Raw genomic sequence first — 23,068 nt, 5'->3', positions numbered from 1 at the left:
ATAACCATGTTTTGTTGTTGTTGTTGTTGTTTTATTTGTAGTAAAACCCTTTTCGTAAGGGTATCATCAATACTTTCTGGAAAAGGTTCAGCTTTTCCTCTCTGTCTTCTATAAAACATACTAACATTAACCTAAAACACAGGCAAAAAGGCTATTATATTACATGCCAGTACAGAACAATAGTGCAGATACACAGAAAATATGTATCCCCTAAAATGACTTTGTCATTTATGCATTTGACACACAGATTTTTTGGTTTTTTAGTCATTGATATTACAAAATGTTCATTAAAAAGTGACCAAAATGGATGTACAATTATATATTTTTTTATTGAATTTATATGCATTTCCTAGTCTAAAATGAACTCACAATGAAGCCTTGACAGCATGTGACCTAACATGTGCTTAATGGACCTTTTCAAATACCCACACTTGCCACTTGACAGCGCATGTGTGCGCCAGACTGTCCCATGTCTAAAAAATACCAAAGTGCAGTGCCCTAATGCACACTAAACCTATAGTTTTGCATTTTTGCAACACTACAATTGTGTCCCATCGGGTAATCAAAAGTTCAACACACACTTGCAATTTTCCCGGGGACCAAACGAAATTTTTCCGTAGAAGTCTAGTGGGGCTACATGCCCACCAAATTTCATGTTCCCCGGTGTTTCGGTGTCCCTGGTATCGTTGACGAAAAATTTACGGGGGCCCCAGCGCAGGGGGGGGAAGTGGCCCCCGGGGACCAAACGAAAATTTTTCCGTAAAAGTCTAGTAGACCAACATACCATAAAAATTTCTTCATCCTCGGTGCCACGGTTCAGGTAGTTATTTAGGAAAAACTGCATTTTTTGGGGTTTGGGGGGGCCCAGCGCGGGGGGGGAGTGGCCCCCGGGGACCAAACGAAATTTTTCCGTAGAAGTGTAGTGGGGCTACATGCCCACCAAATTTCATGTTCCCCGGTGCTTCGGTGTCCCTGGTATCGTTGACGAAAAATGTACGGGGGCCCCAGCGCGGGGAGGGGGGAGTGGCCCCCGGGGACCAAACGAAATTTTTCCGTAAAAGTCTAGTAGACGAACATACCATAAAAATTTCTTCATCCTCGGTGCCACGGTTCAGGTAGTTATTTAGGAAAAACTGAATTTTTTTGGGTTTGGGGGGGCCCAGCGCGGGGGGGGAGTGGCCCCCGGGGACCAATCGAAATTTTTCCGTAGAAGTCTAGTGGGGCTACATGCCCACCAAATTTCATGTTCCCCGGTGCTTCGGTGTCCCTGGTATCGTTGACGAAAAATTTACGGGGGCCCCAGCGCGGGGGGGGAAGTGGCCCCGGGGACCAAACGAAATTTTTCCTTAGAAGTCTAGTGGGGCTACATGCCCACCAAATTTCATGTTCCCCGGTGCTTCGGTGTCCCTGGTATCGTTGACGAAAAATTCAGTAAGGTGACGAAAAAAAAAAAAAAAAAAAACTTTGACAATCCCTATATGACCGGCTAGCTACGCTAGCGGCGGTCATAATAATACAACAAAGTTTGTTTCAAGAGGAATTTATTGATTGATAAAATTAGATTAAATATCCCCAAAATATCCCCAACTGAGCAAGCCAAAGGCAACAGTGGCAGATCAATGTCTCCTTCACCTACTTGTTGCAAAAAATGTCAAACCCATTGCACATAGATTTAAATTTTATTGGCTGAAGGGGATGTCATATGATTATACTAAAATAAATGTTTTGGGGGTTGAATATTATTATTGTATTTTACATGCAATTTTCTTTGTGCCATTTATAAATGATGATGTCCCATAGAGGGTTAAAATTTAATTTAAGTATACTTGACTTGTACGGACAGAATAGTCTATTTGGACTACACTCAAATCTTTAAAGTATAATTAACTATTTTTTTCTGTAATGCACATGTTCAGTATTTTTCTCAGGATTCTTTGATGAATAGAAAGTTCAAAAGAATAGCATTTATTTGAAATAGAAATCTTTTGTAACAGTAAAAATGTATTTACTGCCACTTGTGATCAATTTAATGCGTCCTTGCTAAATAATATTAATTATATATTATTGACCTCAAACTTTTTTTATTGCAAGCTACATCTAAACATTAAATATTACATTATGCTTTATCACTGGCTGATTTTAAGAGGTGCCTTTAAAAGCATGAAAAGACATTTTTCTCACAGGATTGAAGCTATAGTGAAAGGGTGTCCTCAGCCACTCATAAAGAAGTGCACTTGTGTAGTCACACAATGTAAGACATCATTCAGAAATACCATCATCTAATCGGGCATGACACTTTAAATGGCGTGATAGTGTGAGACATTGATAGGAACTCTTGACCTACTAATGTCCTACTTTTGGTAGAAGTCTGTTGGTTAGCCACAAGAACACTTCATTAAACTGCAGCTCCATAAGAAGCTCATGCATACCTGTCATAGTCACAGCCGACTGAACAAATATATATTCTCTTCTGCAAGAAGCAGTTGACTTTTGTAAATGTATACTTTTTGACTGAGTCATTTCATTGCAATGCTCTTATCCTACAAGTATTGCATTCTTATAGAGCATTCATTGTTGGAAACATGAGCTTGTTAAAAAGAATAATTAGGTTTTATTTAGACCTCACTGACAAACAATGCAATAGACTCTTAACGGATCTGGTAAATTGTTATATATTTTTAATTTTTTTGCTGCTGCTGAGTTTTTGAATATCCTCACAAAGCCTTTTATTCTGTTTAATTTGATTAATGATGTATTGTAAACACTTTTGATTTAGCTTATTAGAGAATATTTGGATTCAACCGAAATGAAAGAAAACACACAGATAATTGATTGTTTTATTCATAAAATGTTATTTTTATTAAATTTTACATTTGGAAAAATGTAATGCTTTCACAGTAATTCAGATATTGTTAAAAGCAGGATCATGAGAAACAGTGAACTCCTTTATGGGTGGTGGTTGTGGCCTAGAACAAACAAAAACAAAAAAGCTTATTCGAAATCTCCACATTTATGTTATGTATTACCATATTACTGTGCCACTTACTTGCAGGCATGGACTTTAGCACAGATGGTTTTTGGCCCGTCATCGGTCATCAGCTCATCAATCAAAGTGCTCAGATGCTTCGCAACAAATTTCTTGCACTTAGACTTCAGTAGCCCGGCTTTCTCACAGGTGTTGTTCAGCTTGCTTTTGATTTCATCCTGAGGGAATTTACGTCATTAGTAAAAGCTGATGTGAAAGGCTCATACAGTTAAATACTGCGACAGTAATCATGATACTCACCGGAGTTGCATTAGAGGAGATTCTTTTTTTCACCTTATTCATGATGTATTTACATATCGAGCACACAGGAGAAGCCTGTTGTTCCTTCAAGCTCTCAGCCTGAAAACACATCAAGATAGGAAACTGATAATAAAGCAGAATATAGCAGAACTCAATCTCCAAATCTCTCTCCACTGCCTCAAAGAGACAATGCAAAGCAGTATGCTACTTATAATTAACTAACTATCTATAACAACAGTGTGAAAAGGTTTCACCCAAATTTTTTCCCCACTTGTTCAACAGAGTTGCAATGCTTTACATAAGCATTATTTTTTTTAAAGTAAACACTCGTTTAACAAACTATTGCCATCAGAAGCTTACAATGATTTCTTCAAGATCTTCCTCAGCAGAGCCCTCTTCACGAATCTCCCAGTGAGCTGCGCAGACTAAAAAGAAATGAACAATAATCAATGCCAAGTTAAACAAATGACTCTTCATGCACGTCTATTATACTGTTAGTTCTTGTGTTTTCAGGCCATGTCCATTAACATACAAGCAGTAATGCCATAAGATATCAAAAATACAAGTAATTTTCGAACTGAGATAGTGATGATTTTACCTGCATATATGAGCAAGCTGACAAGAAAGACGTTCCTGAGCATCTTAGCAGATAATCTTTAACCAGCCTCAAGAAGCAGCTTTCAGAATCTGGACCTCAGTGTTCCTCAGAAGCCCGTGGAGAAGCTCTTATATAGCTCTTCATCAACCACAAGTGAGCGTTTCTTTCCAACCACAAACCACGGATGTGTAGGTAATGTTAAAAAAAAAAAAAAATTCAAGGGGAATTGTGAGTAATATTCTGATCAAATGCCAATATTACTCTACACTCTATCTTTGCTGTTTATAAGGTTTTTGGCATTCTTTATGAAAAGTTGCAATGTTACTAATTAAGCGTTGGCAAACCAACTTTGACTGCACAAGCCATATCAAATAAAATGTATATATCAAACATAACTTCTATGTAACAAAGTTCAGGGAAGCTCATTATTAGCACTCATGCAACCAGCCTCGCTTCGTTCTCACGGCTCTCGGCCTTGCCGCATTCTACTTCTGTCTTCTGCTGAATAAAAAATGCTCAAGATGGCCATTTAGCAGGCTGGTTTTGTCAGGACCGCACAGAACAATGATCCAGAACCACATGCAGGGTTTACACCAACAACCTTTCAGTTACCAGCCCAGACCGTGAAGCTACATCACCGAGATTATATCTCAAGAACAGGAGAGACTACGGTTCAAAATTCCACACATTTAATGGCAAAAATTTGTACAAACACAAATCACGATGCACACGAGAAGCAACACCTTAAAAGTCACTTGTGGGGGTTGCCCGCATCACCGACTATTCCAGATACAGGGCATCTTTCTGGGATTGTGTTAAGTGGCTCAGCGGGTGCTGACGAACACATTTTCTTGGATGGTGGTGTGCAGGAAAGGTCAAGGATGTCATCATGGGGAATGTGTCGCCTCAAATCTTCTAAAAGATTTGTAAGGCGATCAGTTACTGAATCTAGAAACGTCCCATCCTGTATGTGGCACGTCAAATCAGATATCTCCTTTAACAAGGTACCGCATTTCTCCCTTTTTCCTGCTTTAACACTAGGGGTGATCAGGGTGGTCTCTGAGGGAGCAGCAGGAGACGACGGACTTCTCTCTGGACTGGAAATGCAGCCGTCTCCCTCTGGACTATTATCGTTCTCCTGGTTCTTCCTCAGAAGCTCTTCACCTTGAAGATCAGCAGAAGTCAGAGGAAGTGTCCTAGAGTGTCCAAGGCAAACCTCGTCAAACGTGAAGAGAGGGTTCTTACTGTACGCAGCGCTCAGATTCTCCCAACTCCATCCAGGAACTAAGGTAAAAACAGCACAGAAATGCTGGCATGGGAGAAGATGTCTCCTCCAGTCCATGCATGTACATGAAGGCATCTCATCGCCTTTTCCAAAGTTCACCAGATGTTCTTCCTGTGAAGTCTGACTCTGAACACGGAAGACGTTCTCCCCAGCAGACCTTATGTCTCTTGCGTTGAAGAGCAGCGACTCTTGGTGCCTTTTCATGATGTGTTGAGCCATTATTCTTGGTCTGTCTCTTAGAAAACAAGGCACATTTCCACTGTATTTGCGTGAGCCACTTGAGCATTTGATATTCAATTCAATGTATCTGCATATGGAAAAAGATATTTTTAGTCAGACAAATTCATGTTTAGTTTCCAAATCATTGGATGAATGTCACAAAAACATGTCTAAGTCTTAAGAAATGTCTTATTTGTGGGTTAAGGTAAGATATAACAGGCACCAGATGACTTTCCACAACAACCCAGTTCTTACTTTTGATAGGATCTCGGCAGGAAGTCTCTCATAATGACTATTAGTGTTTCGCTCAGGCTGCAGTTTCTGTGGCCTTTAAGGTAGGAATGCTTCAGGACTTCTTTTTGTCTTTCAACACCTTTATTTGTAAAAACGGCCACATTCAGGTTTTCATTTCTGAACACTTTTACCCATCTCTAGTTCAGGAAACAGAAGAGCATAATATGCGTCACTAGGTTTCACACCATCATCTTTACTGATTATTAATAGAACTTACACAGAAGTAATATACTCACCTCTGCATGACATAGCCATTTACTGATAAACCTTCTGAGTTTTTCATTTGACTGCCAGTCCGGATGTTGCTGAAGGGTAACAGTGCTGTTCTCAAAGTCCTCGTTCGTCTGAGAATCTGCAATAGCCTGTAGAAGTTTAAGAACCTTTTCCTGACATGTCACATCATTTTCCTTTTTTCCTGTCCACTCCATCCATGCTTTTTCTCTGTGAAAATCACAGAGGAGCACTTTAGAACCTATAATGACAAAGATGTTGTTCATTTGTCAGATCCATTATTTTACACATTTGTAGCATTTATCTTCTCATCCGGCTTGTGACTCAATGCGACAGCCTGCACGACTACAAGAAAGGGGAGATTACAAAACATTAATTTAACATTCAGATGTTATGGCCTTTAAAGGCCACCCTGAAATTGAGTTTTTTAGCTTTTAGTATTTCTAAAATCAAGAACAGAAATATATACAATATTAAATTACTCTTGCTCCTATTACTCATATGACACACAGGAATAATACTACAAACCAGTTTACTAACTTTACCTGACCACCAAAAGTTATGTTAAATTGAAAATGGAACCGCATCTGAAGTGGTCCAAAAGCTGAGAAGACATTTGATATCTCTCCCCCAGTAACATCTAATCTACTAACAGCAATATTATAGTCAAAATGATCTAATCATGAGCATCATGCCAGAAATGATGACGTGTCTAATTAAAGGGGCCATATTATGCCCCGTTTTACAAGACGTAATATAAGACTTAGGTGTCCCCATAATGTGTCTGTGAAGTTTCAGCTCAAAATACACCACATATCATTTATTTTACCATATTGTAAATGCCCATTTTTGATTTGAAGCAAAAAACATGCTGTTTCATGCATGTATCTTTAAATGCAAATGAGCTGCTGCTTCCCAGAAGAGGGCGGATCCTTTACAGCTCATGCTTCGGATACTCTGCCAAAGAAGTTTATTATTTGCATGCATTTTAAAGCCATATCAGTCTAAACTTCTGATATATGGTTTTCTGAGCGCGCACATCCCAGTGAGGAGACAAACACACACGGCAGACTGTGTACAGCTCACTCAGGGGAGGAGCTAAGCTAATAGGGCAGATTCAGTCACCAGTAGAGGGCAAGACCTGTTCCAATGTGACATCACATTGGAGTACATCCTGAACGGCTCATTTTAAGACATAGTTTCAGATTTATGGGGAAAAAATAACAGTGAATGGATTTTTACCACAGTGGGTGTGTTGTGTTCACACACTGAGGACACATAATTATATTCAAAAACAATACAATATATAGGGGTGGTGGTGGCGCAATGGATAAGACACATGCCTTTGGTGTGAGAGACCCGGGTTCGAATCCACTGTGAGACACCAATGTATCCCTGAGCAAGACACTTAACCCCTAGTTGCTCCAGAGGCGTGCGACCTCTGACATATATAGCAATTGTAAGTCGCTTTGGATAAAAGCGTCAGCTAAATGAATAAATGTAAATGTAAAAGGGAATTTTGCATGATAGATCCCCTTTAATGTTCCCGATTAGAACATTGTTTACTGTATTATGAAACGTTCTTAACATGCTGAAATAATAGCAGTAAAAGTAGATGAACAACTTTAGTGTGTATAGGCACCACATCATTAATTTGTCACAAACTTGGTTTAGTAGTTGAATGGTTGGAGTCATATTTGGCATAACAATTATTTTACAATGCTGCATTCCCATTTTCTACAGTGTTTTAACAAAAGCATAAATCTCTTTTGCTGCTCACCACTGTGTTTGCGCTACTGTTGTTAAAAGAACCGCGTCATCTGACTGAAGCTCTTTTTTATACAGTAACGCAGTGCTTTATGCCTTTATTGGGGGAGAGAAGCAACACGCATGAAGCTGAAAGGACTTAAAAGAAGCATGTCTGGAGCTAGATAAAAATCTTTAAGGATTTAGCGCTGAAATATCATTTCCATAAATGATCCTGAGCACTTGAGGTGTGTACATCTCTATTGTTTTGACGCGCTGCTCACTTAAACTGTTGAAACGATAAAATGATCCAACCATATAGAACCATCTGTCCACTAATTGTTTTTATTTTATTTTTTTTATACTCAAACTTCCAAAAGTACCTTTAAACACCTCCTCCAGAGCACCGATTTCCGCCTCACAGAAGCCCACCATGAAGTGTGATGGATTCCAGTCTGAATTCCACTTCTGAAACACCTTCAAGGCTTCTTCAATGACTTCTTTAGTCTCTGTCTGAGTAACAAACACTCCAACTGCAGCGTAGCTGACATTTGTCCTCACCCACAGAAAGAAGAGCGGCAGTGAATTTCTGTGAGGCAAAGACAGGTAAACCATTTTGAGGTTTTTATTTTTGTGCACTACGTACAGAGGTTTTCAATCTTTTTGACGCCAAGGACCCACAAATATGATCATACTCAAGCGAGGCACCCACATCCTAAAGTTTAAAAGGCAGTTTTATATTTTCAAGTAAAAACCTAAATAATACATTAATATTATACATGTCAATTACTTTACAATGCATTTTTTTCTATTCTATGCTAAATTAAAAATGTATTTATTAAATAGAAATATCAGATGTTTTTGTTTATTTATTTGGTCATTTAATTGAAGATTTTGTAGTTTATTCAACTTTATTTGTTTATTTAGTTAATTTATTTTTTATTATTTCTATATTTTTTTACACTGCATTTATCTGAACTTTTCCAAGGGCCCCCTAGCACTCCCTTGTGGCCCTATGGGGGTCAAATCAAGTCACGTCACATTTAATTATATCGCTTTATACAATACAGATTGTTTCAAAGCAGCTTTACAGTGATAAACAGGACAATAATGATCTAATTCAATTCTGCTGTAAAGCTGCTCTAAAAAAGACTACAGTGTTAGTATTCAGCTTGAGTCAGTTCAGTGTTGATTCAGTTTGGTTCAATAAGTGTGTAAAGTTCATCAATTATGAAATGAGTTCAATTCAGCTATAAAGCAGCTCTGCAGAAAACAGTGACGTCATCATCCAGTTCAGTTCAGCTCTCAACCGATAGGATAGTGCCAGTACACTCAAATTGATAATATTGCTGAATACTAAGCAAGCCAGTCCCGGACCCCAGTTTGAAAACCCCAGCACTAGTACATATTAAATGACATTAAATGCACCTACACACCTGCCCGCTCGATAGGTTTCATCTAGGAAGCACATATGCTGTCCATACAGTAACATAAGCCTCCTCTGCCATGGCGTCTGCAAGCACAGCAACATCTTCACCACGGTACCATCCTCCTCCTCCTGAGAGGGTCTGTACTCAATGGCACAGCCCTCTTCCTTCCATGCGTTTACCAAGGCCTACAACATATAACCTCTCAATTAATCTCTTTGAATCAGTATTGAATGTAATAAAATCATTCCTGCAACATAAAACATGATCAGTGTTCAAAGAGCGTCAACATGAAATCCAAATTGACTAGTTGCTTTCTCAATCCTTATGCATGTAATTCCAAAGAACAAAAATGTCTAAATGTTCTAAATATATCTTTTATGATCCAGCTAGGGATCGAGCTCGGGTCTCTGGTGTGGGCGTCCTTGATGCTGTTAAATGTCTGATTCGGTCAGAGAATTATCGCAGGCTGTCTTTGAACCTCTCTCACTGTACGACGTTGGACCACCGTTTTGGACCACTGGGGCCATTTTTTTCCTTTACTCCTATCAAAATTAAACTTTACACAATGAAAGTACCCATGAAAAGTAAAAAATGTTTGTATTACAAGTTTCTTTGGAAATGAATTTGAATATGCAAATGAGCTATACACTAATTGAATATGCAAATGAGCTATACACTAATCGAATATGCCCAAAATACACCCAAATAGGCTTAATTTTTTCCTTTACTCCTACCACAATAAAACTTTACATAGTAAAAGTATACATGAAATGTTTTTTTGTATTACAAGTTTCTTTTGAACTGAATTTGAATATGCACATGAGCTCCACACTTATTGAATATGTCCTAATTTGCAGAAACACCATTCATATGTATGACAAATACATCGGCCCAATCTTCATCCAATCATCCTACTGCCAATGGGTGATGGCAATGCTGCTTTTAGACTGGCCTCTAACCTGAAAACCGCCTGGCTTGGTAGTAACTGGCTTGGAGCACTGGCACGGTTCACACCATTGCTGCCTTTTGCTCGCAGAACAACCGATGTGTTTTCATCACTGAATGACTCATTTCATATTTTACACTTCTCCATTTCTTCCTGTTTACATACATTACACACTGCATAAACAAAAAAGAAAAGAAAACAGTGTTGTCTAGCAATGAAATTAGGCCCAATAGAATTTGCTAGTGCTAGCAAGCTAACGTTAGTTCGTTTCATTAGACTAGGCGATGCTAGATATGCACTGATATGCTCACACAAAAATTGCTGCAAAAGATGCTTTCCAACAGGTTTTATCGTAGTTTTTGTCCAACTCCATTGACTTGTATTGGATGTGCTGTGAGGTACGGTATTACTCCTCCGCCGGGCTGGAGTGTCTATTATTCAAGCTCTCAACGGAAGAATGTACGGGTGTGAGGCGTTTGGAAAAATAGGTCCACAGTTTTACAACGAATGGTAAAACACCTGTTGGAAAGCATCTTTTGCAGCGATTTTTGTGTGAGCGTATCAGTGAACGCCCCTGACCACTCGGTGAGTTTCACGTCTTTGTAAACGAAAGTTTAATGCGTTTTTGGAAGGATTGTTCCAGTGCACCTATGCAGCCATTGTGGAGGTGGGGGGGTGCTACCACAGAAACCGAAAATTCTCGGGCCAGCAGCATGTGTCCAAATTTCAATCTTAACCATTGTATTTCATCAGAAACGATCTGAAAACAGGGCTTTAAGTGTAAAATACCGAACTTGTCCTTTAAGTAAGGAATAATTGACGACAGGCCGTTGAATTATTAGAAAAATAATGCACACCCGAGGTGGTAATGCGGTCACGACGCGAAGCGGAGTGGCCGTTACACCTCGGGTGTGCATTATTTTTCTAATAATTCAACGGCCTGAAGTCAATTATTCCGCTTATACTACAGTTACCACACCTCGAAACATTGTTCAGATTATGTATTTCAAGACGTTTGTAAAGTTTTTGTCATTAAAACGCTCTTGTATGTAGGACTAATTTCTTACGCATCTAATCCCATGCCTCTGTTGCTAATTCCAAAACGTCATTTCAGAGTTAGTAACGGAGGTTTGAGCCGCTGATAGCAGACTAATGCTGGGGACACACGACTAGCTGACACATTCTCTGACTGTTTCATCGACTGCAGCAGATTTTAAACACCGACTTTGAACAGACTGAACGCGCTGAACACGCGTTTGGGCATGATCAGTCATAAGTATCAAATTACATTCATAACCGGCCTTAAAGTGTGTTCCCGGCTTTATGCAGTTATTAATGCAGTTATTAGAGAGAGATGTTGCAATAATGAGACAGAAAAGCATGTGCGTCAATATTATTATTTATTAATTAATTCAATTCGTTTTAATGAATTCGTTCATTCTTTTTTTCTTTCTATTATTGACAGATGACAGTAGAATAGCCAAATAAATGAAACCCAAAGCCCTTTTCACAAGTAGGCCTATCAATAATAATTTATTTGTTAAATTATCTGCAATAAAAATCCGTGCTGCAGGACTATCCATTTATTTAGCCTATATTCAGTTTAATTTTCTATTGATTATAGATAGGACTTTATAGTTTATTTATTCAAATTAAACTGCATGTTTCTATTGATTGTGAAGCTAGACATTGAAAATTGCAGATCAAGCGCATGGGGCGAAATGGTTTTTCTTGTTATGATTTGTATCCGATTTTCCGTTATTACAGTTGACTATGCGAAGTGATATGGAACTGTAATGCGGTCAAGACCTGCCTGGAACTACTTTAGCCGTGCGTTTCCCTGAAAATAATGCACACCTTAGAACGTTCGTCAACCAATCAGATTCAAGCATTCAACGGCCCTGTAGTATAAGGTCAATATAAGTCTTTTTGTAGCAAGTGACTTCACATTGATCGTGTTTATGCATAGGTTAACTTACTGAATGGACTTGAATGTGTTAGTTATTTGGCCCCTGTTTTTTCTACTTGTGACTTTATGGCTTCTTGGCCATAAGTAAATTAGGCCTAGTGTTGAGCTCATTTGCATATTTAAAATAGATTTTTTTCATAGAAACTTGTAAAACAAAAATGTTACTTTTCATGTATACTTTCACTGTGTGAGGTTTGATTGTGATAGGAGTAAAGGAAAAAATAAGCCCATAAGGGTGTATTTTTGGCATATTTGATTAGTATATTGCTCATTTGCATATTCAAATTCATTTTCAAAGAAACTTCTAATACAAAATGTTTTACTTTTCATGTAGACTTTCATTGTGTAAAGTTTTATTTTGATAGGTGTAAAGGAAAAAAATAGCCCCATTGGGGTGTATTGTTGTCTGGCCTTCACATCTTGGATTGATGAGAATTAAACATATTTCCTCAACTAGGATTTCTTAGGACTTTTAGTATGTTGTTCTGGACACCTTATAGAAATGATCTATGCTGAAAAAATATATATTTTACAATTAGTTCTATTTTTGGCTCCAAAATGAGTTACTTTGCCTGGACTATAATGCAGGATTGAAGTGGCGCTCTCTAGTGGTGAAATCAAGGGAACATTACTCAAGCTTCTCCACTTCTGGTACAACGACGCGTCACCATTCCAATTCCTGGGGGATAAACTCAGATCCCATCCCACCCTACATTTTTTGTGCATTATGTTTTACTTGGAAATACATCATATTACAGAAGAAAAACTGGTTTTGAATGTGGTTTCATGTTGACTTTGCCTATCACAGTTCATTTGTAACAGCACCTCAATCTTGTGACAGTCTTTACCTGTAGATTATGATGGTCCACACTGGACTTCCTGTTTCCTGCTTTGACCTTTTTTATGATGTTCCAAATGTCTCTTGATTCCTGCAATTTCAAGCAGAACTAAATGAAATTACCCATCATTTTCACAGCATACGATACCATTCAAAAGTTTGGGGTCAGTACGATATGTTGTTGAATGTTTTTAAAGAAGTCTCTTATGCTCACTAAAGCTGCTGGAAACCACGATACATGTTTTTCAGGATTCTTTGATGAATAGAAAGTTCAAAAGTACAGCATTTATTTGAAACAGAAATTGTCTGTCACATTAGATCTTTGCGTCCTTGCTTAATAAAAGTATAAAAAACAATGACTGACCCCAAACTTCTGAACAATACTGTATTATTTGAAACATATTTTGTTAAAGAGAGCAAAAATCATTTAATTTTTGTTAAAGAGAGCAAAACTAATTGGGACAATTGAATAATCAATGGCCAAGTAAATCTGTCATGACTCGAGATCAATACTAAGGCACAAACCTTTCCATCGATGGGGTGGTTTTGATGCTCCTTAATATCTGGGAAACTGGCTGCAAACATTTCTTCTGTTCGCACACGCTTTGGATCTAGTCTTAGCGCTTCTCTAACAGCTGATGACTTTTCTCGTTTCTGGTAAGGGTTATCTTCAGTTATCTGGCAACACAAACAAGAAAGAAGAAAGTCATATAAACCTAGGATGGCTTTAGGGTGAGCAAATTATGGGATAATTTTAATTTTGGGTGAACTAACCCTTTAAGTGTTTTACCTTATACTCGGGAAACCTCACAATATGAATCACATTTATGGTCGCAGGACAACCCATTTTTTTTGTTGTTTGCATTAAGCGTCTTGTTTTCAGGCATGAATATTCATGACCTTCTACCTGAAACAGAAGATAAGACATAGAGCATAAATGTCATAAGGTCAGTCAAAAAAAAAAAATGCTCAGACATTAGTGCGAGAAGCTCGTACTTTACTCTCCTGACGTCTTTGTTTGGCTTTGGCGTGCTTGTCTCTTCCTTGGTGACATACGTATGTCTTTTTCCCAATAATCTTAAAAGGCACGCCATTGAACGGAACAATCTTCACTTCCCACTGCAGCTGTTTTTCCACTGTCAGATCTACATTGGGAATAAAATTTGGGTGGAGCTGTTATGGATAGTTATTGCTGGGGCAATCCAAGGAGGTTGCAAAGGTGTTCTGAGTGGTTGATAGAGTATTGGACAAGATAACTGATGACCCAAAACAAATATTCAACAAATAAATCAATTATCAAGATAGTTTATAGTTGCAGTCCTAGTTATTAGTTCATTGCTATATGTTGCAATAAGGTTTGGGGGGTTGCTAGGGCGTTGCTAGTGTTTTCTTATTTGTTTCTAGGTGATTTTTGCAGCAATACAGAACCATTCACATGTCAATTATGGTCCATGTTCTTGATTCAATGTAGGTCTACCGTCTAAAGGGGGTTTGCCTGTTTTAACCCAATCGTTTAGAAAAGCACTAAATGTGCAGGACAAGTTACGAGCCAACGATATCTAGAGTTGGTGGCAACTCTGATCAACATAATAAGATCATTAACACATAAAACTTGTGATGACATCGCTTTTAAAACATAGCCTACCACTTTTCCCAAATGCACGATCGCTCTTCAAAACGATAAATTTTGTGTTCGTGTCCTCCTCATACTGCTGAAGACATGTATTGAAATCTTCAAGACACTCAAAGGTTCCACTTCCAACGCTTCCCATTATTTTATTCTGGTTCACAAATACATTAGTGAGAGGGGATCGCAGCAAGATGGTAACCACCAAGGATGGTAACCTTCATAATGTGAAAGTCTCGCGAGACCCTAACCATTGAGCTTGGTTGCAAACAGTGTACTCTCGCGATAATTTCTGGTCTAGCTCTCTTATAGTGTCAAATTGTTGATAATAGAACCTTATCAACTTAATAACCAACTAGTTAAATAATTATAAACAATATAAACTAATTCGCTCCCATATGTAACATCACGAACAAGTACCGAGGACTTCGGTCACTGTGTCCTCCTCTCCAGAAGGTGGCGAAGAGGGGACTATTGGCTTGATCTACCAGTGCAGAAGAAGACACAGAGAAACAACCATCAAACGACAATGGTGAGACAGCATATTTCCCTTTTCTTTTTTAAATGGTTTATTTTATCTTTAAAATATATATATTTCTGGTCTAGAAATGAATCATGCATATTTAGAACTGTTGAGTCTTTGTCTCAATTTTGTAGTGCGTGATAGACAGTAAAGCGGGTAAGTTAGCTTTTAGTGTTAGCTTGTAATCAATGTAACGTTATTATATAAAAAGAGAACAAATGAATGATTAATAACGTCAGCTCGTTATTGTTATTATATTCACATATAATTACACATTGGTACTGGTATTAAGGCAAGATTGGATAAATGCAAGTCAAAGTCATAGGCTACAACATAAAGCTAAATATAAATTTCAGCCTTATGTATGTATGTGTGTGTGTGTGTGTGTGTGTGTGTGTGTATTTTTATGTATGTGTATATATATATATATATATATATATATATATATATATATATATTATATATATATATATATTATATATACATAAAAATATACACACACACATACACACACACATACACACACACATACACACATACATACATATATATACATACATACATATATATATATATATATATATATATATATTAGCAAAATCAAATACATTAACTCATTGTAGATGATAGACATAAATTAAATGAATGTTTACTTTCACAGGGTCAAAGTCAGAGTGGAGGACAAGGACCTGGTGGAGGGAAGAAAGATGACAAGGTGAGAATTTATTTCACAAATACTCTCACTACTATTAAGTTGTTAAAAAATGACATGAAAAGAGTCTGAAGAGATTCGTATTTGTGTTATGTAGAAATTTGATTGAATCATCAAACCAATTTCCTGCTGATTATGCATTGAATTTTAGGATAAGAAAAAGAAATACGAGCCTCCCATTCCTACAAGAGTTGGGAAAAGGAAGAAGAGAGTGAAGGGACCGGATGCTGCTAGCAAACTGCCTTTGGGTAAAATAAACATCATTATACCTTGACCAAACCTGATGAGAGGCTCATACATGAATAGCATTTATCCATAAAATCTTGAGATGTCACTGTAATTTCTTTCCTCAGTCACTCCACACACACAGTGCAGACTGAAACTCCTCAAACAAGAGAGAATTAAAGACTATCTGCTGATGGAGGAGGAGTTCATCAGAAACCAGGAGCAGATGAAACCTTTGGAGGAGAAACAGGAGGTGCAACACGCCTTTTATTCATTCATTCATTCATTTATGTTTTATATATATAAATTTATATATAAATATATATATATTTTTTTTTTAAGAATCACAATTTGGCCCAACTAGGCATTACAAAGTAGAATAAAAATATTTAATGAGAGATCTTAAAGGGATAGTTCACTCAAAAATGAAAATCCTGTCATCATTTAAGCCCTCATTATGCTTCTGCGTCAACTCCACGGCGTAGCTACGCCGTCACTCCAACGGCGTCGTGACCGTTTTATGGTTCTGCGTCGGGTTGCGTTGCATCGCGGTGCATTTCACCGCCAGAACGCTAGGGGGTGGTGTGGTTCGCGAATCTCTTTCCTAGTTTGTTTTGGTTCCATGCGCCGGTTCCGCTTTTTCATTTCCGACGCGAGCGAAAGAGAGAGAGTGTTGTTGCAGCTGGAGCTAATCAACGTTGAACAACAAATGATTTTATTGCAAATGTTTAATCGTAGAAGAAAAAGAAGACGTCAGCGAAGGTGGTCTGTACGACCAGTGCACGAAGACAGGGGAAGGATTGGCGAATTTGTTACGGTTGTTCGACCGCTGAGGGACTTGGACGAAGAAATGCACTTGAAGTATTTTCGGATGTCGAAAGGTCGATTTGACGATCTTGTTCATCGTTTAAAGCCGTTAATACAGCATCAGACTACACACAGTATGCCTATTGACCTCGCTCAGAGACTGGCAGTGACTTTAAAGATTTTATCTTCGGGTGCAAACCAACAGATCCCCGGGTTGGGCTACAAAATGGGTGCGACCACGGTGTCCCGCATAGTATCGGAGGTCTGCAAAGCGCTGTAGCCCGAATTTTTGCCCTGCCCTTCAACCAGCCAGTGGGAAGCTATTGCTTCAGATTTCTGGCGACTTTGGAACTTCCCAAACTGCGTTGGAAGCCTCGACGGGAAACATGTTAACTTGGTTAATTACTTGATATCCATGATGTACCCGTGATCATTGTATTGTAAATAAACAACAAACTTTTTTTCAAAACAAACATTGATTTGATTGATTGAAGTTTATTTCTAGCAACAACAAAAAAAAGAAAAGAATATATATAAATATATACATACACTACCGGTCAAAAGTTTTAGATCGGTAAGATTTTTAATGTTTTTAAAAGAAGTCTCTTCTGCTCACCAGCTGTGTTTATTTGATTAAAAATACAAAGCAAAAACAGTATAATTGTGAAATATTATTACAATTTAAAACAGCTGTTTTCTATGTGAATATACAGTAAAGTGTAATTTATTCCTGTGATCAAAACTGAATTTTCAGAATCATTTCTCCAGTCTTCAGTGTCACAATGATGTATAATCTGACCAATCACAGCCCCTGCGGTCTGCGTCACCGCGACGCGTAGTTACAATTTTTTGGAGGTGCACGTCAAGCTACGGCGGAGGGGTCGCGTCGAGGTTCGCGTCGACGCAGAGGGGTCCGCGGGGGTACGCCGTCGATTCGACGCAGAAGCATAAAACAGGCTTTACTCACCCTCATACCTGTATGAATTTCTTTCTTCTGCTGAACACAAAAGAAGATATTTTTAATGAAATAAGTGAGATTTCTGTCCCTCCATTGAAAGTCTATTCACCCAAAACTTGATTAAAGAAAAAATCCTAAAATAAATCCAAATCAATCAAGCAGTTTATTTCAAATCTTCTGAAGAGACACAATCACTTTATATAATGAACAATTGAATTTAGGCTTTTATTCACATATAAACATTGATCAGCGAACAAACAGAAGCTGTGCTTGCTTGACGTGCGAGAACAAACCCCAATGGTTCATCACGTCTCTTCAGAAGACTTGGATTAAACCACTCGATTCATATGGATTTAATCTGCGATCTCTTTATTAACATTTTGAAGCGTCAGAGTTTTGGGTCAATAGACTTTCAATAGTGGAACAGAAAACTGTCAGATTTCATTAAAGAAAATGTATTATTGATTTGGAACAACATGAGAGGGATTAATTGATGGCAGAATTTTCAACTTTGGGTGAACTAACCCTTTAGAAACACAAATCCAGATAAATGTCAAGCCCTTGACATAATGTTTTGTTTTATAGGAGGAGAGATCTAAAGTGGATGATCTCCGAGGGACACCCATGTCAGTGGGAACTCTGGAGGAGATCATTGATGATAATCATGCCATTGTGTCGACTTCAGTGGGCTCTGAGCATTATGTCAGTATTCTGTCATTTGTAGATAAAGACCTTCTTGAGCCCGGCTGCTCCGTGTTACTGAACCACAAGGTTAGTAAAAGTCTTTCAAATCACTCAGGTCTTAAGAAACTGGAAGATAAATAGACAAAAATATTAACTCAAGAGTTTTATTTGACTACAGATATCAATTTTATTACTCAAATATTTATTATGTCATATTGTTGTTATTATGCATTAATAGTGGTAGTTCTGTAATTAAATTTGAGTGATATAAAATGTTTGCAGGTTCATGCAGTAATCGGGGTGCTGATGGATGACACGGACCCTCTGGTGACTGTAATGAAGGTAGAAAAGGCCCCACAGGAGACGTACGCAGACATTGGAGGTCTGGACAATCAGATTCAAGAGATCAAGGTAATAGATTTATTTATGGTTTATTTGAGACAATGTACATTGATCAAACTGAAACGGCAGCCACCCAATGCTAGTATCATAGTGCTTAAAGTGAAGGCTAACTTGCAACACTCGTCCGTACAAGGGCCTTCATAAACTATAAACCTTGAAAAAAAACTATTAAAAAAATTAAACTAAATATGAGTACAGGTTTATTGCTGAACTAACCAAGTTATGGTAACTCTCTTAAAAATACTAAAGCTTGCAGCAGATTTTAAATAAACAGGAAAAAAATGTTGCACCTTTTACGGAGAAGGCAGTCTGAGCAAATCTTATATTTACTTAAGATATAACGATGATTATACCTTATTTGCTTCCTATCCAAAATTTTCTTGGTCCGGTTATAAAGAGATTTCTATTTGTCTAATTATAGTCTAAAATAGATAAAATTGTCAATCCGTTAGGAATATGTGAAAAGTATCTTTTCAATTTTAATTGCAACAAAGTATGATCAAATATTAAGCAATTTCTTACCATCTTAAAACTAATAAGATTGGCCTTGATCGTTTTATGTATGTTTTTAACATGACTTTTAAAATTTTACTGACAATCTAAATCTATTCCTAAATAATGATGTTAATTCTAATATTTAAGGATTCTGTCGCAGGTAGTTTTTTATTAGGAGAAACTTGGACTTTTTTAAGGTTAAACGAGAAGCATCAAGTCAAGCTGACACTTTTTCTAAATTTCTTATTAGCTTTTCATTTTAAAGTGGCTTTTCGTTTCATTTCAAAGTGGCTAAAAACGGCAAAAGTATTTTTTTTTCTTTTGATTGGATCAAAAAATAAGAGGGCATATAAGGGTGCAATATTATGTTTGTTTGTTTTTTAGCCAATTTTTCTCTGCCCACATGAACTTGGTTATGTCAGCAGAACATTTCAGAAGCAGAGAGTGAATATTTTGATTAAATGTCTGTTTTTTAAATAATTTTTCCTTCTTTAGAATAACATGCACTGATGAATCATGCTCAAGAACACTAGCAGAAAATAATCATAATTCCAAGGCATGTTTGACTTTTTATAGGAGTCTGTGGAGCTTCCCCTCACACATCCAGAGTATTATGAAGAGATGGGAATAAAGCCACCTAAAGGAGTTATTCTGTACGGTGCGCCGGGAACAGGTCAGTCTGATGGGTCTCTAAAGCCAATATCGCATTCATGTGACGGTTTTCTGTGTTGATATTACATACTCTGGGTGTGCAGGCAAGACTCTTCTGGCAAAAGCAGTGGCGAACCAGACGTCTGCCACCTTCCTGAGGGTGGTGGGCTCAGAGCTTATTCAGAAATACCTGGGCGATGGTCCTAAACTTGTGCGAGAGCTCTTCAGAGTGGCTGAGGAACACGCTCCGTCAATCGTTTTCATAGACGAGATCGACGCCATAGGCACAAAGAGGTGAGGTTTTTAATGTTTCTTAAAAAAGTCTCTTAAGGCTCCAAGGCTGCATTTATTTGATCAAAAATACTTGAAAACCAGTAATTTTATAAAATATTATTACAAATTTAAATAGCTGTTCTTTATTTGATTATATGTTTTAAATGTAATTTATTCCTGTGATGCAAAGCTGAATTTTCAGCATCATTACTCCAGTCTTCAGTGTCACATGATCCTTCAGAAATCATTCTAATATGATGAGTTGCTGCTCAATAATTTATTATCAGTGTTGAAAACAATTGTGCTGCTTAATACTTTTTAATAATGGTTTCATGATGCATTTTTTCAGGATTCTTTGATGAATAGAAAGTTCAAAATAACAGATTTATTTGAAATAGAAATCTTTTGTAAGATTTGTAAATGATAAAAATGTCTATTTATTTATATTAAATTATACATGTCTTTTCTGTCACTTTTGTTATTTAATGGATCCTTCTTGAATAAAAGTATTCATTTCTTTCAAAGAACAATTAATGACACCAAACTTTTGAACAGTTGTGTATATAATACAATTGAATAACAAATAAGAGTAAATTATTATAGAACAAACTTTTAAATGTTGTGTACATACATTTTATTATATTTAACAATATTCACTCATAATTCACAATAAAATGAAAAACTAAATTTGTATTATTCTTTGACGAGGCTGTTGGTGGATTTTGCAACTGACACTGAAAACATCTATGCTATGTTATAGAATATACTATTGAATAGAAAACTCACGTGCGACCACGTGTGTGTGTATCAGGTGCAGATTAGACTGTATGAACACTGATGTTCGCTGTTGTTCCTCTGCACTGCAGGTATGACTCAAATTCCGGAGGAGAGCGGGAGATCCAGAGAACAATGTTGGAGCTGCTAAACCAACTGGATGGATTTGACTCCCGCGGAGACGTCAAAGTCATCATGGCTACTAATAGGATAGAGACACTTGACCCAGCTCTCATTAGACCAGGTGAATGAGTCAGTTCTGGTGTGGGTTTCACATAATAATTAAATCAAAGTGGACTCACTGGCCAGAGACAAACATCTAATGTCAAACTTTAGTGAGGAGATTTTCATCTGTTTTAAAGTGCACATAACTACATTACATATAGTGCATTACTCTGTAGACTAAACGTAGGTGTTGCCTTTGTGTGATTCCACAGGTAGAATTGATCGTAAGATTGAGTTCCCGCTGCCAGATGAGAAGACCAAGCGCAGAATCTTTCAGATCCACACCAGCAGGATGACCGTAGCAGACGATGTGACTTTGGATGAACTCATCCTGGCTAAAGAAGACCTCTCCGGCGCTGACATCAAGGTAGCAGCAAAGGCTTTTTTAATTAAATAAAAGTCTTTTGCAATTCGATTACATGCAAAAACAATCGCTGCATCCGAAAGCACATACTGTACAGTAGGTACTACATTTGGTTTGAAACTTGCTTTGCAACCGTTAAAAAGGACGTTTTAGTGTGTAGTATGAAATTCGGCATGACAGTGACTGCATCTGTCATGTGACCTACGGCGTCAGTTGTGTCGCTTGACTGCCATTCATAAATCCTCTCCCGTGGCCTCATGAGATAGTACAGTGTCCATCGAATGCGCACTTCAGAATCACACCGGAAGTAGTTGGTCATTCTGTTACTTTTTACCTACTGTTTTATCAATACTATAAATTTGTTTATAACACTCGTCTTACATAGTTTTTCACCTACTATATAGTGTGGAATTAGGCATATTAGGACACAGGGAATGTCTTGCAGAACAAGATGATGTAGTTGATTTCACCTTGTCCGACTAATTTACACATTTTAGTATAGGCCTAAAACATGAACTACAACTTGAACAAAGACCACCAATGATTGTGAACACATTTGTTTATGCACTCCGTTGTACTTAATAGTTAATTAATGTGTGTTTTTTTCCAGGCCATTTGCACAGAGGCAGGGCTAATGGCTCTGAGGGAACGGAGAATGAAAGTTACTAATGAAGACTTCAAGAAGTCTAAAGAGAACGTCCTGTACAAGAAGCAGGAGGGAACACCGGAGGGCCTCTACCTTTAAGATGTCGTTATCCAGTCTTACACATTTTTATATTAAGACTTATTCCTGATGTAACCATCTGTTGTTCAGTTGTACTCAATGCCAATTAAATATTTCAGTTCACTAAGGCTTTACTGAATTCATTGTCTCACGATTAGATCCAGTGATCCAGCTGTCATTGGCTTAGGGATTGGGGTTATGACCGAAAATAAGTTTTGGAGGGCCGCAATCATTGACCGAAATGGTGACATTTAATTCGCGCTTTTTAGTGTTTTCACTGTGTGTATTTCTATTTCATAAGCTAATACAGGTAAACATGTCAGCTGTGTGAATGCCAGGGCTAGGTGGACAATATCGATATCTCAATTTAATCGACTTGAGATCTTTTAATCAATGCTGTTCGGTTGATGCGTGAACAAAATTCCACTATTCATTATAAAGCATCTATGCCATTCAATACTTGCAAAAAGCTTGATGCTTTGTTGATTTTGATATGAAACAAAGTCTGAGCTTTCAAATTGTCAGTTTTGTAACTAAATTCAAACTGTCGTTTTGACGCTCTTTATTGTGGCCTGATGGCACTGTTGGTCATATGATAACCTCTTCCTCTTTCTCTCTTAAAAGTGAAAAAGTGAAAGTGACATGTGAAGGCCAAATATGGTAACCCATTCTCGGAATTTGTCATCTGCATTTAACCCATCCAAGTTAGTGCACACACATTAGATGCAGTGAGTATTGAACACACACTCACACGGAGCAATGGGCAGCCATTTTGCTGTGGC

At 37.7% G+C, this 23,068-nt stretch overlaps 3 protein-coding genes across 4 annotated transcripts; 1 reads left to right on the top strand and 2 right to left on the bottom strand.

The window, feature by feature from the left end:
• Positions 1-2,823: 2,823 nt before the first annotated feature.
• Positions 2,824-4,014, bottom strand: nkl.2 (NK-lysin tandem duplicate 2). 2 transcript variants are annotated; one of them, XM_082142387.1, is made up of 5 exons: positions 3,885-4,014; positions 3,647-3,711; positions 3,287-3,385; positions 3,047-3,204; positions 2,824-2,966 (listed from the first exon to the last, which is right to left on the bottom strand). In XM_082142387.1, exons 1-5 carry the CDS (start codon positions 3,925-3,927, stop codon positions 2,903-2,905), a joined length of 429 nt encoding a protein of 142 aa, XP_081998513.1. In that variant the 5' UTR covers positions 3,928-4,014; the 3' UTR covers positions 2,824-2,902. The 2 variants fall into 2 exon arrangements, with proteins under 2 accessions (XP_081998513.1, XP_081998514.1); XM_082142388.1 differs by having other exon boundaries at positions 3,287-3,379.
• A 619-nt stretch (positions 4,015-4,633) lies between these two features.
• On the bottom strand, positions 4,634-14,671 carry LOC309478662 (uncharacterized protein). The gene is made up of 10 exons (XM_082142327.1): positions 14,488-14,671; positions 13,839-13,987; positions 13,633-13,749; positions 13,368-13,520; positions 12,853-12,933; positions 9,096-9,274; positions 8,043-8,248; positions 5,919-6,154; positions 5,644-5,819; positions 4,634-5,476 (listed from the first exon to the last, which is right to left on the bottom strand). The coding sequence occupies exons 1-10, from the start codon at positions 14,612-14,614 to the stop codon at positions 4,636-4,638; spliced, it is 2,265 nt and encodes a 754-aa protein (XP_081998453.1). The 5' UTR covers positions 14,615-14,671; the 3' UTR covers positions 4,634-4,635.
• Positions 14,672-14,896: 225 nt separating this feature from the next.
• On the top strand, positions 14,897-22,414 carry psmc1a (proteasome 26S subunit, ATPase 1a). The gene is made up of 11 exons (XM_082142368.1): positions 14,897-15,001; positions 15,654-15,707; positions 15,856-15,952; positions 16,058-16,182; positions 18,280-18,465; positions 18,661-18,789; positions 19,852-19,948; positions 20,031-20,220; positions 21,066-21,217; positions 21,411-21,565; positions 22,173-22,414. The coding sequence occupies exons 1-11, from the start codon at positions 14,999-15,001 to the stop codon at positions 22,305-22,307; spliced, it is 1,323 nt and encodes a 440-aa protein (XP_081998494.1). The 5' UTR covers positions 14,897-14,998; the 3' UTR covers positions 22,308-22,414.
• The last annotated feature ends 654 nt before the right edge of the window (positions 22,415-23,068 follow it).

This window comes from Leuciscus leuciscus (genome assembly GCF_965113295.1).
Source record: "Leuciscus leuciscus genome assembly, chromosome: 17".
NCBI lineage: Eukaryota > Metazoa > Chordata > Actinopteri > Cypriniformes > Leuciscidae > Leuciscus > Leuciscus leuciscus.
Note: the sequence above shows the minus strand (reverse complement) of the source record. Positions and strands in the feature narration are given on the sequence as shown.

Excerpts from the sequence above, each read along its gene's own strand:
- nkl.2 (XM_082142387.1), bottom strand. The coding sequence starts at position 3,927 with ATGCTCAGGAACGTCTTTCTTGTCAGCTTGCTCATATATGCAG. Across the intron at positions 3,712-3,884 it reads CAGCTTGCTCATATATGCAG|TCTGCGCAGCTCACTGGGAG; the intron begins GTAAAATCATCA and ends ATTTCTTTTTAG. Across the intron at positions 3,386-3,646 it reads AAGATCTTGAAGAAATCATT|GCTGAGAGCTTGAAGGAACA; the intron begins GTAAGCTTCTGA and ends ATGTGTTTTCAG.
- psmc1a (XM_082142368.1), top strand. Across the intron at positions 18,790-19,851 it reads ATCAGATTCAAGAGATCAAG|GAGTCTGTGGAGCTTCCCCT; the intron begins GTAATAGATTTA and ends GACTTTTTATAG. Across the intron at positions 21,566-22,172 it reads TCTCCGGCGCTGACATCAAG|GCCATTTGCACAGAGGCAGG; the intron begins GTAGCAGCAAAG and ends GTTTTTTTCCAG.
- LOC309478662 (XM_082142327.1), bottom strand. The coding sequence starts at position 14,614 with ATGGGAAGCGTTGGAAGTGGAACCTTTGAGTGTCTTGAAGATTTCAAT. Across the intron at positions 13,521-13,632 it reads TGAGGTTTCCCGAGTATAAG|ATAACTGAAGATAACCCTTA; the intron begins GTAAAACACTTA and ends TTGTGTTGCCAG. Across the intron at positions 5,820-5,918 it reads AATGGCTATGTCATGCAGAG|AGATGGGTAAAAGTGTTCAG; the intron begins GTGAGTATATTA and ends TTCCTGAACTAG.